This window comes from Giraffa tippelskirchi, chromosome 1 (genome assembly GCF_054371585.1).
Source record: "Giraffa tippelskirchi isolate mGirTip1 chromosome 1, T2T-mGirTip1v1.2.pri, whole genome shotgun sequence".
Lineage (NCBI taxonomy): Eukaryota > Metazoa > Chordata > Mammalia > Artiodactyla > Giraffidae > Giraffa > Giraffa tippelskirchi.
The window spans coordinates 84041461-84055619 of NC_137275.1; the positions used below are offsets into that span (position 1 = coordinate 84041461).

The 14159-nt window shown below is 47.5% G+C and overlaps 1 protein-coding gene across 7 annotated transcripts in view; it reads right to left on the reverse strand.

Moving 5' to 3' along the window:
• The window catches only part of TSPAN5 (tetraspanin 5), a 179680-nt gene that overhangs the window by 22656 nt on the left and 142865 nt on the right, over positions 1–14159 (reverse strand). For all 7 annotated transcript variants that reach the window (XM_081596332.1, XM_081596343.1, XM_081596322.1 and 4 more), the window contains one exon: positions 13544–13594. In XM_081596332.1, the coding sequence (XP_081452458.1) occupies positions 13544–13594 (51 nt within the window). The remainder of the gene's footprint in view (positions 1–13543; positions 13595–14159) is intronic.

Sequence of the window (14159 nt, forward strand, 5' to 3'; positions counted from 1 at the left end):
AGTCTCCTTATGCACGAACCATCCTGTATTCAAGCTCCCTGGCTCATCTGCAATTTCCCCTGGAATCCAGAGAAAGGGGTAGCCTAGACAAGAGCTGGGTTTGATCCCTGGATTGGGAAGATCCCCTGGAGAAGGAAATGGCAACCCACTCCAGTATTCTGGCCTGGAAAATTCCATGGACTGTATAGTCCATGGGGTCGCAGAGTCAGACACGACTGAGCTACTTTCACTTCAGACAAGAGCTATGACAAACCCAGACAGTATGTTGAAAAGCAAAGACATCACCTTTCCAACAAAGGTCTGTATAGTCAAGGCTACGGTCTTTCCAGTAGTCATGTATGGATGTGAGAGTTGGACCATAAAGAAGGCTGAGCGCCAAAGAATTGAGGCTTTCAAACTGTGGTGCTGGAGAATACTCTTGAGAGCCCCTTGGACAGCAAGGAGATCAAACCAGTCAATCCTAAAGGAAATCAGTCCCGCATATTCACTGGAAGGACTGATGCTGAAGCTAAAACTCTAATACTTTGGCCACCTGATGCGAAGAACTGACACTCCTTGGAAAAGACCTTGCTGCTGGGAAAGACTGAAGAAAGAGGAGAAGGGATGACAGAGGATGAGATGGTTGGATGGCATTACTGATGCAATGGACATGAACTTGGGCAAACTACAGGAGATGGTGAGGGACAGGGAATCCTGGCATACTGCAGTCCATGGGGTCATGAATAGTTGGACACAACTTGGCAACTGAACAACAGACAAGGGTTAAATGTAGGACAGACAGACAGAGAGGATGCTGCAATATAGAGTACGTTGTCTTGAATTTCAGTTCCACTACTTACCACCTGAGTGATCTTAGTTAAGTTACCAAACCTGCCTAAACTTCAATTTCCACATCTGTGAAATGGTACACTACATCATAAGGTTACTATGAGGATGTAGAAAATAATCCAAGTAAATTGAAATATTAGGCTACGTCCTTGGCAAATAATAAGAATTCAATGAAAGTTTATCAGCATCATCATTTCATCACTACTATACTGGACCAAGAGGATGACAGCGGATGCTATAGAACAAGAGTCCCCGGCTCACGGCCTTTTAGGAACTGGGGCCACACAGGAAGAAGCAAACAAGCAAAGCTTCCTGTGCCACTCCCCTATCATTCACATTACTGCCTGAACCATACCATCCCCCCGGCTCCAGCCCATCCCGTGGAAAAACTGTCTTCCACGAAACCGGTCCCTGGTGCCAAAAATGTCAGGGACCGCTGCTACAGAAGCACATGGGAGAGGCCTCTAACCAACAGCTTTGGAGAGAAATCTGTTTTGCTCTGGCACTTGGCCTGCCTGACCCCCGCTTCCAAGAAAGCCACGCCCATGTAGGATGACATCGTACGGAGGTGGGAGGAACTGACCTGCCAATCAACCTTCTTTCCGGAGAAATGGGAGGTCACCCGAAAGGCACTCAGAGTAAAGGCAGAAGGGAGAGGACAGAAGTAAGCAACAGCTAGGAGTCAGCAGAAGCCAAGAGTACAAGAGGAGCCAAGAGTACAAAGAAGCGGTGCAGCAGAGGAGAGAGCAGTGAGAAGCAGCCAGGTCAGCCGCCACGTGGCCGAGATTACACACCTCAACCAGGCCAGGGGCACCGCTGCCGCCTAGAAACCTGACCAGGCACTCTGGTCACCGGAGTCACGGCTCCTGGATGACTTTCCAGTTACTAAACCACGTCCCATTCCCTGTGAGGTCTCATCCTTCAACGGTCTGATAGGCATGGTATGTCTTAGCGTGTGTGCTCAGTCACTGCAGTTGTGTCCGACTCTGTGCAGCTCCATGGACTGTAGCCCATCAGGCTCCTCCATCCAGGGGATTCTCCAGGCAAGAATACTGGAGTGGCTTGCCGTGTCTTCCTCCAAGGGAACTTCCCTACCCAGGGATCAAACTCCTGTCTCTTACATCTCCTGCCTTGGCAGGCGGGTTCTTTACCACTAGCGCCACCTGAGAAGACCCTGGTATGTCTCAGTAAGGATGTGAAAAACCAGCCCATCTTCCCTCCACCTTCCAGCTCCTCATCAGCACCTCAAACATTCAATAATCTGGAATTTAAGTCGTTTCTTTCCAGGGTTCTGAAATCAAGGACTATGTTCTGAGTGTCACTGTTTATTCTGGTAAGAGGTTTCTACACATGTGCAGATATGAACATGCAAGCAAAGCTCCAGGAGGGTTTCAAACCCAAAAACCTTAGGAGTGTCTATGGTTTTCCCCAGCAGCACACAGCAGCCTCTGTGTGCCACCTGGCAAGCTTCACTCTCTTTTCTCTCAACTCACACAGCAAAAGAAAAAAAAAAATGCAAAAATAGCATTAATAAGCCCCTACGGTCTGGGACTCTTCTGCTTTGGCATATACGAGCGCATTCCTTCCAGCGGCTGGATGAGAAACAGAGAAACAAGCCTATGGAATGTGCAGGCACAGCCAGGCCAGATGGGCCCCTTTGAGATTTATGACCCTGGGTCCCGCCTCACCCACCCTCTCTACACTACTACATTGGGTGAAACTGGCACCAGTTTTCCTAGAGTAAGAGAGGGAGCAGCATTTCCCTACTTGAGAAAGAATGCCAAGACAGGACAGTTTCAAGAAAATGAGCCACTTGGAGGGGGTGGTCCCGGAGTGCTGGCAACAATGACCACAGGAAGTCCAAGCTGGGCCACAGGGCCACCTGCCCCCCAACAACTCATCATCTAAAGATGTTACAGGGGAAAGTTGCTCTGCACACCCCAGAACCCCTGTCTGTCCAAGGAACTGGGGCAGAATCCAGGGAGAGGATGTAGAGAGACAGGAGCTTGCTGGGACCTGAGCAGTTTAGGGAGATGTAAGGGCGCAGGGCAGGATAACTCACAGCCTGGCAAAGAGACACGAGGTTAAAGGAAGACCAGACGCTTTCAAGACATGTGGTTTCCTGTATTTTTCTTGTCAGAAAAGGTCATGGTGAGATTCAAGTAATCCTTTCTTGAAGATAACAAAATGGCCATGACCTGCTTTTGTGGTGAGGAAGAAGAGAGACAGGCGTCTCTCAGGGCTCCAGGAAATCCTGCAACCGAGCCACCGATGGGGAGACCAGCCGTGTGGTGCCCTCACTGGTACCGCGCTCAGGCCAGGAAACCACCACCGCCACCCGGTGGAGCAACTGCCTCTTCGAACAAGGAAACACAGCCACCTGCAAAAGTGTCACTTTTCAAAAACCCAGCATGTCCCGAGCCACTCTCCAGGTATTTCACGTCCATGTTCAGAAGATGAGAAACATATCCAGAATATTCCTAAGTAAAAAGTTTAAACTGAAATACGTAATAGAGGCTCTGATCACAATGTCCCTGCAACTAAAGCAAAAAAAACCCAAACAACAAACGAAAGTCTAACGTAGTGGTAGGTGATCACTTTAGAGATGCACAACTCATTCACTTCCTGAGCAAACAGTTTCCTGGGAATCACCTGAGAGGTGCCAGGTACTGTGCAAGTCATGGATATTCAGAGTGAACGTATGAGGTCACCCTCAGGAGCTAGTCTAGAGGGGGGACAGATTAGTAGGAGGGTTCTGGGAAGAGGTATTAGTGTGTGTTGTATGAGTGTACATGGGAAAGGCAGAAGGTCATGTCAGCAAGTGCACAGACAAAATGGCAAGACCTGGCCCACTATGGGGTGTACATGTGACTGTCACAAGTGGTGAGAGGAGACAGAGGCTGGCGGAGCATGGCTGAGTTTGACTCTGAAGGCATTCTGAGCAGAGGAGGGTCACGTGTGAATTCAGAAAGCTCACTCCTTGGGCAGCAGGTAGGGGCTAAGGAAGCTGCTGGGAGGCCCTGTGGTGATGCTGAATTGTGGGATGAAAGCCATGTAAGAGCTACACGACTGAGCACTGACTCTGCCAGGCACAGAGCTACCTGCATAATTTCTCCCTCACAATTACCTTTCCAGGTGACCCAGGTGAGAAAGTGGCAGAGTAGGGGTTTGAGCCCCACCATCTGATCCCAGAGCAGTGTTCCAACCACAATGCTCTATTGTCTAAAGAGAAAAAGCAGCAGTGGGCAAGACGGTTCTTGTTTCCAGAGTAACATCATATGTGCGTGCATGCGTGCTAAGTCACTTCAGTCGCGTCCAACTCCTTGCAACACTATGGACCATAGCCCATCAGGCTCCTCTGTCCATGGGATCTCCAGGCATGAATACTGGAGTGGGTTGCTATGCCTGTAGGTTGCTATGCCCTTCTCCAGGGGATCTTCCTGACCAGGGATCAAACCCAAGTCTCTTATGTCTCCTTCATTGGCAGGCAGGTTCTTTACCACTAGCACCACCTGGGAAACATATACCTGTCTCTAAAATGTTAATAAAAATATGATAGTCTTACTTCAGACTTTACTGATCACGATCAGACAACCCAAGTGAATAGGAGATGACCTCCTGCTGCATACATGCACGCACACACACACACACACACAGAGACACACACCACGAAGCAAAGAACTTCCTTCTCTTGCACACCTCAGTGAAATCAAGGGGGTGAGAGGCTGGGTTATGGAATGAGATTTCTCTGGAGAAAGCAGTTGTTGTGTTGTGTGACTCCACTTCCTAGATAAGGGAGCAGATTTCTTTTTATCGAAAACCGAGTAAGGAAGTTTCAAGAGGATCCCTGAGGAAGCTCGGAGACACCAGGTCTGGGCAGGGGTACTGGGTGGCCATCTAGAACAGGGATGCCCACCCAGCTGAAAGGAACTGCAAGGCAGAGGGACTCTCGGGGAAACTTCAAAAGGGCCAAGGCACCATCCCCTTTACCACCTGCCAGGCTCAGAGAGCAAAGCTGCACCCACATTTCTGCCCTGGCAGGAAGTGGGGAGAGAAACCTCAGGGGGGTCGGGGAGGGGGGACAGGAGGAAGCAGGGGGCAAAGGCCTCACCCCTTCCTCTCTCCAGGGGCTGAAGGTTGACTGTGCCAGGCAAGGCAAACATTTTAAAGCAAAGTGAGGTTTGGGGTTTCAATTTTTATCCAGCCCTGTCTAATAACTGGGCTTCCCCGGTGGCTCACAGGGTAAAGAATCGGACTACAGTGCAGGAGACCCGGGTTCAATCCCTGGGTCGGCAAGATTCCCTGGAGAAGGAAATAGCAACCCACTCCAGTATTCTTGCTGGAGAATTCCATGGACAGAGGTGGGCACCAGTCCATGAGGTTGCAAAGAGTCAGACATGACTGAGTGACTAGTATTTTCATTTCTAATAACTGGGCCTGGACTGGTGCCTAAAATGAGAATGCATGTGTGCTGAGTCGCTTCAGTTATGTCCAACCCTGTGCGACCCTATGGACTATAGTCACCAGGCTCCTCTGTCCATGGGATTTCTCCAGGCAAGAATACTGGAGTGGGATGTTATTTCCTCCTCCAGGGGATCTTCCTGACCCAGGGTAGGACTGCGGCATCCGAGGGCAGACAGCAAAGACACTCAATTTTTGATCGACCCAAATTTTCATTCCTGATAAATTTCTCTGCAAAAAAGTTTACAGGGACATACAAAAAGAGAAAAATTAAGGTTTTTTTTTTCCCTAACATATTTCATGCCTCTGCTGAGCATACTGGTTACAGCACCTCAGAGCACAGGTTGACTTTCCTGGTATTCAGTAAAAGCTGTTCAGTTTGCAGATTTTCAACTGCAACAGAGAACCTGCAGGGATTACATGGACAATTGAGAAAGAGATGCAAACTTACATTTCAGTCCATGAAATGAAGCCTTCAAAAGTATTCTCGGCATCTCAGAAATGTCTCCTTAAAGTACTTTCTCAGTGGAGGCAAGCATTTTTCTCTTTAAGTTGCCTGGGTAACCGCTGCCACCTATCAATTCCCTCTGGCTACCTTGACCACCACCGTTATGAATTGCTTGAATCACTGAATCTCCTTGTCTAACTTTTCCTTCCTGGGAAAATAGGGAAAGTTCTTCAAGTTGAGCTTACTGTACAATCGTGACAGGCAGCAACCAGTGGGTTCTGAAGTGAGACTGGCATTACAGACAGTGGTCAGGGGGAAGGCCTCCAGGAAAAGGACTCACCCTTGTCCCCAGGACAGCCAGGGAGAAAAGTGAGAGAGACTAGAGAGCTCCTCTCGTGGCCATCCCGCCTGCCAGGGCCAGCACTGCACACCAGCTCCCTCCTGCCAGGCCAGGAGAGTGCAGTGACAGACAAGGATGGAGGACCAGAGAGGGGACTCGGGGAGGGAGACCCCATGGGGTCTTCCACAATGTATACAGCTCTCCTGCACATTCTCATTCACGTGGTCATGAGCACTCGGGCGTCCGAGATGCAGGAGGCACTGTGCTAGACCTGAGCATAATGGGCTGAAGAAGACAGGCTCCTCAAGGAGCTTCCAGGTCAGACAAGCCAGGCCAGGTTTGCCCTCCACCCAGAGGGCTGGTGCTCCATGAGCGGGTGGCAGGAGGTGCAGGAGGAACCAAGAGCTCACACCGAGGACCAGGGAAGCGCACTCTTCCCACTTGGAAAAGCCGAGTCTCCCCCTTGCCCTCAACAGTGTTGGAGGCAGCAGCCCCATTTGCGACTGTTAGTGATCTATCACCCAGCCTCTTGCTCCTACCTAAGAATTAAGTCAAAAGCATTAACATGGGAATTCCCTGGCAGTCCAGTAGTTAGGACTCCTCGCTCCCATTGCCGGGGGCCCAGGGTTCAATCTGGGTTGGGGAATTCAAATTGCATAAAATCCCACACAAAGCAGGGAAAAGGTATAAACAAACAGTGGGCAAAACGGAAAAGGGAAGATATCCCCAATTCTTCCATAAGTCAAGACAATCATACACAGATTACCACTTATATGCCAGAAATAATTTTTTTCCCCTGGATGTTAGAAATCTGCTGTTTCTAACACTGAACCCCTACCATATCAGAGATCAGAAACCACATGTCACTTTACTTCCTTTTAAGCTGTAAGAACTGATAATATGTTTACTAGAGGTCTGAATGATAGAGCCAGGGTTGAAAAGAATGCTTTCATCTTCCCTTTGCTCATTCATTCTCCCACAAGCAATGTTTCTTGAATGTCTATTACATGTCAGTTAATGTTCTAAGCACTAGAGTGTAGTAGCAAAACAAAGTCCCTGTTTGGCGGGGGGGGGAATCCCTGTGAGTGATAAGTCCTTTGACAACACAGAGTGGGGGAAAAGCACATGAAAGTGGGGAAAGGGGCTGGGACTAGCGTGAGAGTGGCTGCTTCAAATAGGCCAGGGAGGGCCACAGACGAAGGTGACACTGGAGCGGAGACCAGGAAGCAAAGAAAAGCAGCTGTGTGAACCTCTGGGGAAGGGCACAGCTGGCAGGGCAAGAGTGGCATGAAGGCCCCGGGGTGGTGGGTCCATCTGAGATGGCAGAGGAACAGCAAGGTGATGAGTGGGCGCCGGAGTGCATCAGGGGAGGGCACAGTGTGGGAAATAAGGACTCAGAAGTAACACAGTACTGTCCACAGCTCTGAGTGAGACAGTAAATGCACTGGAGGGCTTGGAGTAGAGATAGGACAGGATATGCCTTATGCTTGAAAGAATCACTCGGGAGAATTCCCTGGCAGTCCAGTGGTTAGAAGTCCATGCTTTCACTGCTGGGGGCCCAAGTTCAAACCCTGGTCAAGGAACTAAGATCTCGTAAGGTGTGAGTGTGGCCCAAAGTAGAAAAAGTAATAATAAAAACAAACAAAAGAATCACTTTGGCTGCTATCTGGAGATGGCCAGGGCTGGGAGTGGAGGCACAAGAGCAGAGGCTGGGGAACAAAGGAGGCATCTCCACTAACAGAGGCAAAAGGTGGCAGCTTAGACTAGTGTATAGAAGTGGAGGTGGTTGGAAGAAATCATATTCCCAGTGCAGTTTCAAAATAGAGCCGACAGTGTTTGCTGACAGACTGAATGCGGTGTGAGAAGAAAAGACGAAAGGGTGTCAAGAACACCCAAGCAAGTGAAGAGGACCAAGCCACCATCTCCTACAACTGGGAAGAGAAGGTATGAGGGGAGAAATCAGGAGTGTTTCTCTGGGCTATGAAGCTTCAGAAGCCTGGTGGGCCTTTCAGCAGAGATGCTGGGCATGAGACTGGGGTTCAGAGGAGGCCAGGACCACAGATGTAAATTTGGAAGTCATCAGTGATCAACGATGCTTGAGGCCCTGAGCCTGAACGAGAACTCCCAGAGCATGAGTGAAGAGAAACAAGGGGTTTCTCCAGAATTCACAGGTTCAAGAGGCAGCTGGACTTTGCAAACAAGTATGAGAAGGCACTGCTAATGAGGTATGAAACCCAAGAATGTGATGGATCTTGGAAGCCAAGTAGGAAAGTGTTCCTAGAAGAGAAGAATGATTAAACATGCCTCAGTCCTCACTTGACTGACAAAGGTTTCTGGGTACCTGGGCAAGAAAATGATGTTCAATGAGAAAGTACCAGCCAGGTTCACATGAGTCCTAGGCTAATTATTCAGAGAAAAGACAAGATGCAGAAAGACAGTCTGATATGACAAGTAGATGGATTAGAGACTCCTTGACTAATGACACCCAAGGGCACACACAAGTCAATGATGTCAAACCCCAAAGGAAATTTCCAGTGACATGTCACTGGGTTCTGTCCTCGGCCTGCTCAATACATCACTGCCTTCTATCAGTGATAACTACACTTGACTGCAAGCAGAATAATACAGGAAGCTTGTAAAACAGAGCCTCCCAGTGTCCACAGCCCAGACCTACTGAATCCAAATTTGCCAGGTAGCACTGGGGAAGGAGTTAAAGGAAGGTCTGAGTTAAAAGGAGGACTTGAGCAAGGATGTTGATCAAAAGTTATGGCTAAAACCAAGCTGAGCGGAGTGGGGAACATGCTGGTTGACAGAGCACAGAGCTTCCAGCTCCAGAGAAATCTCTGCAGGTAGACAGGCAGGTAGAACAGACCCGGGGCAATCTGGACTCTTGCATCTGCCTCTGAAAATCAGCCATATGTGAGACAGAGGGAGAAAACCCAGCTGGACCTGGACCAACTCGAGACCCCTCAGTGATACACTGTGTGACCTCAAGTGGCACTGGCAGCAGAGAGGAGAGGGGACGTGATCCGGCCATACCCTCTACGGCCCCTAAAGCATCCTCTCCCTGCAGCAGAGGCACCATAGGGAGGTCAGAGGAGTGAGATCAAGAGGGTGGAGGGATCCCCCCCTCCGCCAGAGAGAAGCAGATGTTCAGCCTGGAAACTCACAAGGAACCACACCAAGGACTAATACAGAGAAGGGCTTACAATGGGACCCAATGGGGCAGACCTATGTTCCATGAATGAAAACTAGTAGGACATGATTCTAATTTGGCAGGAGGAAGGTCTTTCTAATAGTAAGAGAAACCCAGAGAAAAGAGGTGAGTGCTTTGCCCCATGAACTATTCAACTTCTATACACTCCAAATTGGCACGAATTGCAATGTATTACTTTATTTATAGATCCCCTGGAGGAGGAAATGGCGACTCACTCCAGTATTCTTGCCTGGAGAATCCCATGGACAGAGGAGCCTAGCAGGCTATGGTCCATGGGGTCGCAAAGCATCGGACATGACTGAAGTGTAGTTTATGTATATAAGTACGCCCGTCCTAGAACAAGCTAGCACTCATAGTTTATGTATATAAGCACGCCCATCCTAGAACATACATTCCCTGAGGAATTACATGCCCAGGATGCAGCGCAAGCCATACCCCATGCTGTGTGCTCAATAATGTTCTTTGAATGGATGAGGTGATTACTGCCGGACGCTGCCAAGCTTGTTGTGGTGGTAATTCATGCAACGTGACTGTTAACGTTCCTTCTAAAACCGCAGATCCTATGATTTCTGAAAAACTGCACATAAACCAGTTTCCCCTGGAGACACATTCATTCTTTGCATCTTGACAGTGATCTGGAAGTTAGATTAAATGTATTATTTAATTATTATGTCTAATATTCAACTGTAATATTAGTCCTAAATCTCGGCCTGTTATTAAGGAGGAGGGGTAATGATTTTTGGCTCCAATGTTTCTGTGGTCCACATAAAAATGTGCAAAACCCCATCTATTAAAGAAATCTGATCCTTCCAGCCGTGACCCAGTTTGGGGATTTACCCTCCGGGCCTCTTTTCAAGTAAATGTCACCACATCTCCGTTGGGGGGATTTACTGATTCACAGGCTGGTGTGACCCGCCCTGCAGGTGCATGCAGCCGTCACCCTCGGCCGGCTGCGGTTCACCTCAGAACATCACCCCAGCAGTGGCCTGGTCTAGCTTAGAACTTACCCCCAAGAGCTTCAGCGGAGCAGCCTCTGCAGCTACCAACTCAATCAGTGAACATCACACCCTCCTTAAGAGACCCCAGAACAAAGCTGACTCTCAGTCCACAGATCAGAGCCTGGAACACTCCTAAAACCTGAGGCAGCTTCCAAAGCCCCTATTCTGTGCTGGTGCCCATGTAGAAGTGGACGTACTACACCAGTGCATTCAAGGGAGGGAACCATGTCCCAGAAAGTGTATACCTTTCACCAGGCCCAGAGTGGGGAGCCACCCCACTTCATCCTCACAGCAACCCTACAAGCTGATATGAGTGTCCTTTGCATAAACCAGGGACGGGTACCCAGAGACTCTAAAACACTTGCCCAAAGTCACACTGACAGCAAAGGAAGGAGTCGGTATTTGAACTCTGGTCTTTCAGCCCCAGAGCTGTGCTTTTTTTTTTTTTTCTCACGGCAACCAGAGTGATCTTAAAACAAAAGCCAGATTAGGACACTCCCTTGATGCCCTGGTAATTTCCTCTCATTCAACCTCTACAGGCCCCTGCCCCTCCGGGCTCCACCTGCCTCTCTGGCCACCTGCCTTACCTCTGCTCTCCCTTCTGGCCTTCCTGTTCCTCGGAATCGCTAAGTGCCTGACTCAGGGCAACTGGACTTGCCATTCCCTCTGCCTAGAATGCTCTTCCCCAGTGCTCTGCAGACCCCCCTTTACTTCATCCAGGTCTCTGCTCCAGCGCCCCCTTGTCAGGGAGGCTGTTCCCAACTGCTCTATCTAAAAGAGATCCTTTTCGGGGCTTCCCTGGTGGCTCAGTGGTAAAGAATCCACCTGCCAGAACAAGAGATACATGTTTGATCCCTGGTCTAGGAAGATTCCACACGCTTCAGAGCAACTAAATCCATGCACCACAACTACTGAGCCTGCGCTCTAAAGCCCAGGAGCCATAACTATGAAGCCCACAAGCTGCAACTTCTGCAGCCCGTGCGCCCTAGAGCCTGTGCTCCACAGGAGAAGCCACTGCACTGCAACTGGAGAGTGGCCCCCGCTCACTACAACTAGAGAAAAGCCCGCACAGCAACAAAGACCCAACACAGCCAAAAATGAATTAATAAAAAATAAGAGAGACCCTCTTCCCCACCACTCTTTAAGTAGCCCTTGCTCTATACCTTGCGTTTCTCAGCACTCATCCACACCTGCACACATGTTCCCGGCTAGTTAACTGCTTCCTGCTGGTGCCCCTACTAAAGACAAAGCCCACGGGACAGGGACTCAGCGTCATTTGCTGCTGGATCCTCACCCTCAGACTCAGGGCCCAAACACATGGCCAGCGTGCACCATACTGTGCTGTTAACATGTCCTTTACCCTCCACTACCTCCACGTAGTCCCAGCTCACAGAGTTCTGCTACACAGTAGCTGGGCAACCCTGGCCAAGTAACTCCAGCTCTGCAGAGAAGCCTTCCGTTTGCTGACACCAGCCCTGACAAAGGAGGGAACTGTTATTTCATCCCTCCCTAGAGACCACATCATCCCCTTGCTCTGATGTTTGTACGATACTGCCGGTTTTAGAATTTTGTGATTTTATCAAAGAAGAGACATGGGGTGACCGATGAGACAAAAGGATAATTATATTTCACAAAGAGAAAAGCCTTCAAAACAACATATTGTCTGTTTATTGCTAGAACAGACAATTAGTTCACATAATGCCTTCCAGCATCTTTTCAGAGCAGATAGAAATGGACTGATTAAAGGAGAATTATACAAAGCTATATGATCTGGCCCTGAACCAAACAGAGGGCTTCTAAAAGTGGAATTTCTGAGATTCCACCAGTACAAACCTCCAAGCTTATAAAGGGATCGAGGCAGAAGCTGATCATAATCCAAAAGAAGGTCAGTTATTCAACAGAAAAGTTTCTGGAGATAAAATTCTCTCTGTTTTGGGAACTTAATTTGTTTCCCTTGATGTATAGTCACCACTCTTCCTCATAAGGTTGCTGGAAGGTGGTTCATTTTCCATAAACATTTCATAATCTGTACAAGTATTCTGAAAATAAACAGATGGCGGTTCAATTTCAAAACTCTGGATTTACTTTGAGTTTTACTGGATACAATCTATCTAAACATTGTTTTACTTGTGGAAATGCCTTCTTGCAGCTGAAGGGCTTTTGTTTCCTGGACTTTCTTAGTTTTTCTCTCCTTTCCTAACACACAGGCCACTTCAAAGGAATGCCTGACTTCAGGCCTTGGTCAAGCTCAGAGGGTGAAATGTCAATGTGATAAGAGAATGGTTTTCTGGAAAAATTTCAGCTAACGTCTTAGTTTACAACTTTTAACCAATCCATCCACTCCTTCACTCTCATAGGTGGGAAATGATAAAGCTTTACTGTGTAGCCAAATACCAGAACAGATAAAATGCTGCCAATGATCTCATGTCCAAAGAAGGAAGAAAAAAGGAGTATGTATTTATTTTTGAATTCCACTGCTTGGCGTCAGAAGGAGAAGCTGCAGAAAAAAACTTCAAAGGTATGGATGGGAAGTGAAGTGGAGGAACGGACACAGGGCAGTGTTGTCGTGAGGGTGTTATTTACATAATAAACAGCCCAGAACACTGTGTCTTCATATAGCCTTCTCCAGAGATCCAGATTTATTCTTTTACTGTGCAAAATTTGATGACAAAGTTTGGATATTCCTTAACACTTCCAATCAGCACACAAATGTTCACACTCTTTAGCAACACTGATAAGTTTATCTGATTTTCAAACATGAATTGTATCTAGTTTCCTCCATACATACTACATGCTAATATCTTAGCACATAATGTTGACACTCAAATATCATCTTCATGGCTTGAATAATCTTCCAAATGGTTTTTTAACAAGCAAAAGAGAAAAAAAAAGGCTCCAGGTGCTCATTTAGTAATGTTAGTATTATTTATATGCATTACTGAAATTCTTGTGCCAGAGTGAGGCCATGTTCCATTGGAACACGTCTCTCCGGCTAACTGATAAAATTCCAATTACACATTCTGTGTTATGCACGTGTGTTGTTACTTCTGTAATTATTTTGGTGCAGTGACCAATATAGGCTCCATCCTTAAAGAGTCTTTGAACTGTGACATTACTTTTTAAGGGGTACTTTTTCGTTAAAGAGCCATGTTTCCATACAATTGGCAGTCATCAAAAAGGAAAAAGAGACAGCATATAACGTGCAGCTTCTTACAAGCAAAATGTGTACATTTTAACGATGTTTGACTTACTTTTTCATTCCACGCCCAAAGTCCGATTCCAAGAAATGCTATTCCCAAAAACTGAAAGAAAGCGAGAAAGTGGTGTAAGTATGAGACTAAATGCTGTATTTTTACTAGTACAAAGTTTCAATCAATTTTTTTTTGTTGTTACTTTATCTGCTGAGAAAGTTTTCTCTAAAATCTAACGGTCTTCAACGGGAAAAGAAATACCACCATCCCTTTGATAAAATTATTACCACATTAAGAACAGCACTTGCTTAGAAGTCATTCAGATTATAAAGAATAATAATTAGGTAGAATCTTGAATAAAATTAAAGTCATCAATAATGTCTAACGCTGCCTTTCTGGACTGGAGAGGAAGCAGTGAGTACCCCCATAAACCTAAGCATGATGTTCACTAGAAAATGGATAACTTGGGGCATGAATTTAGCAGAGTTGGAGATTTTCTCCTTGTCATCATGCCATCATGAATGGGGCTGGGGCAGGCAGGGCCTGCAGAAACCCCCAGTGCCCCTCAGTCAACTCTTTATCACCCCTTCAAAAAGGAATAGGACCCTTATCAAGTCCAGGATGATCCAAAGAAAACACCTGGAATCTTTGTCAGAAACTTCTAATACTTACATTG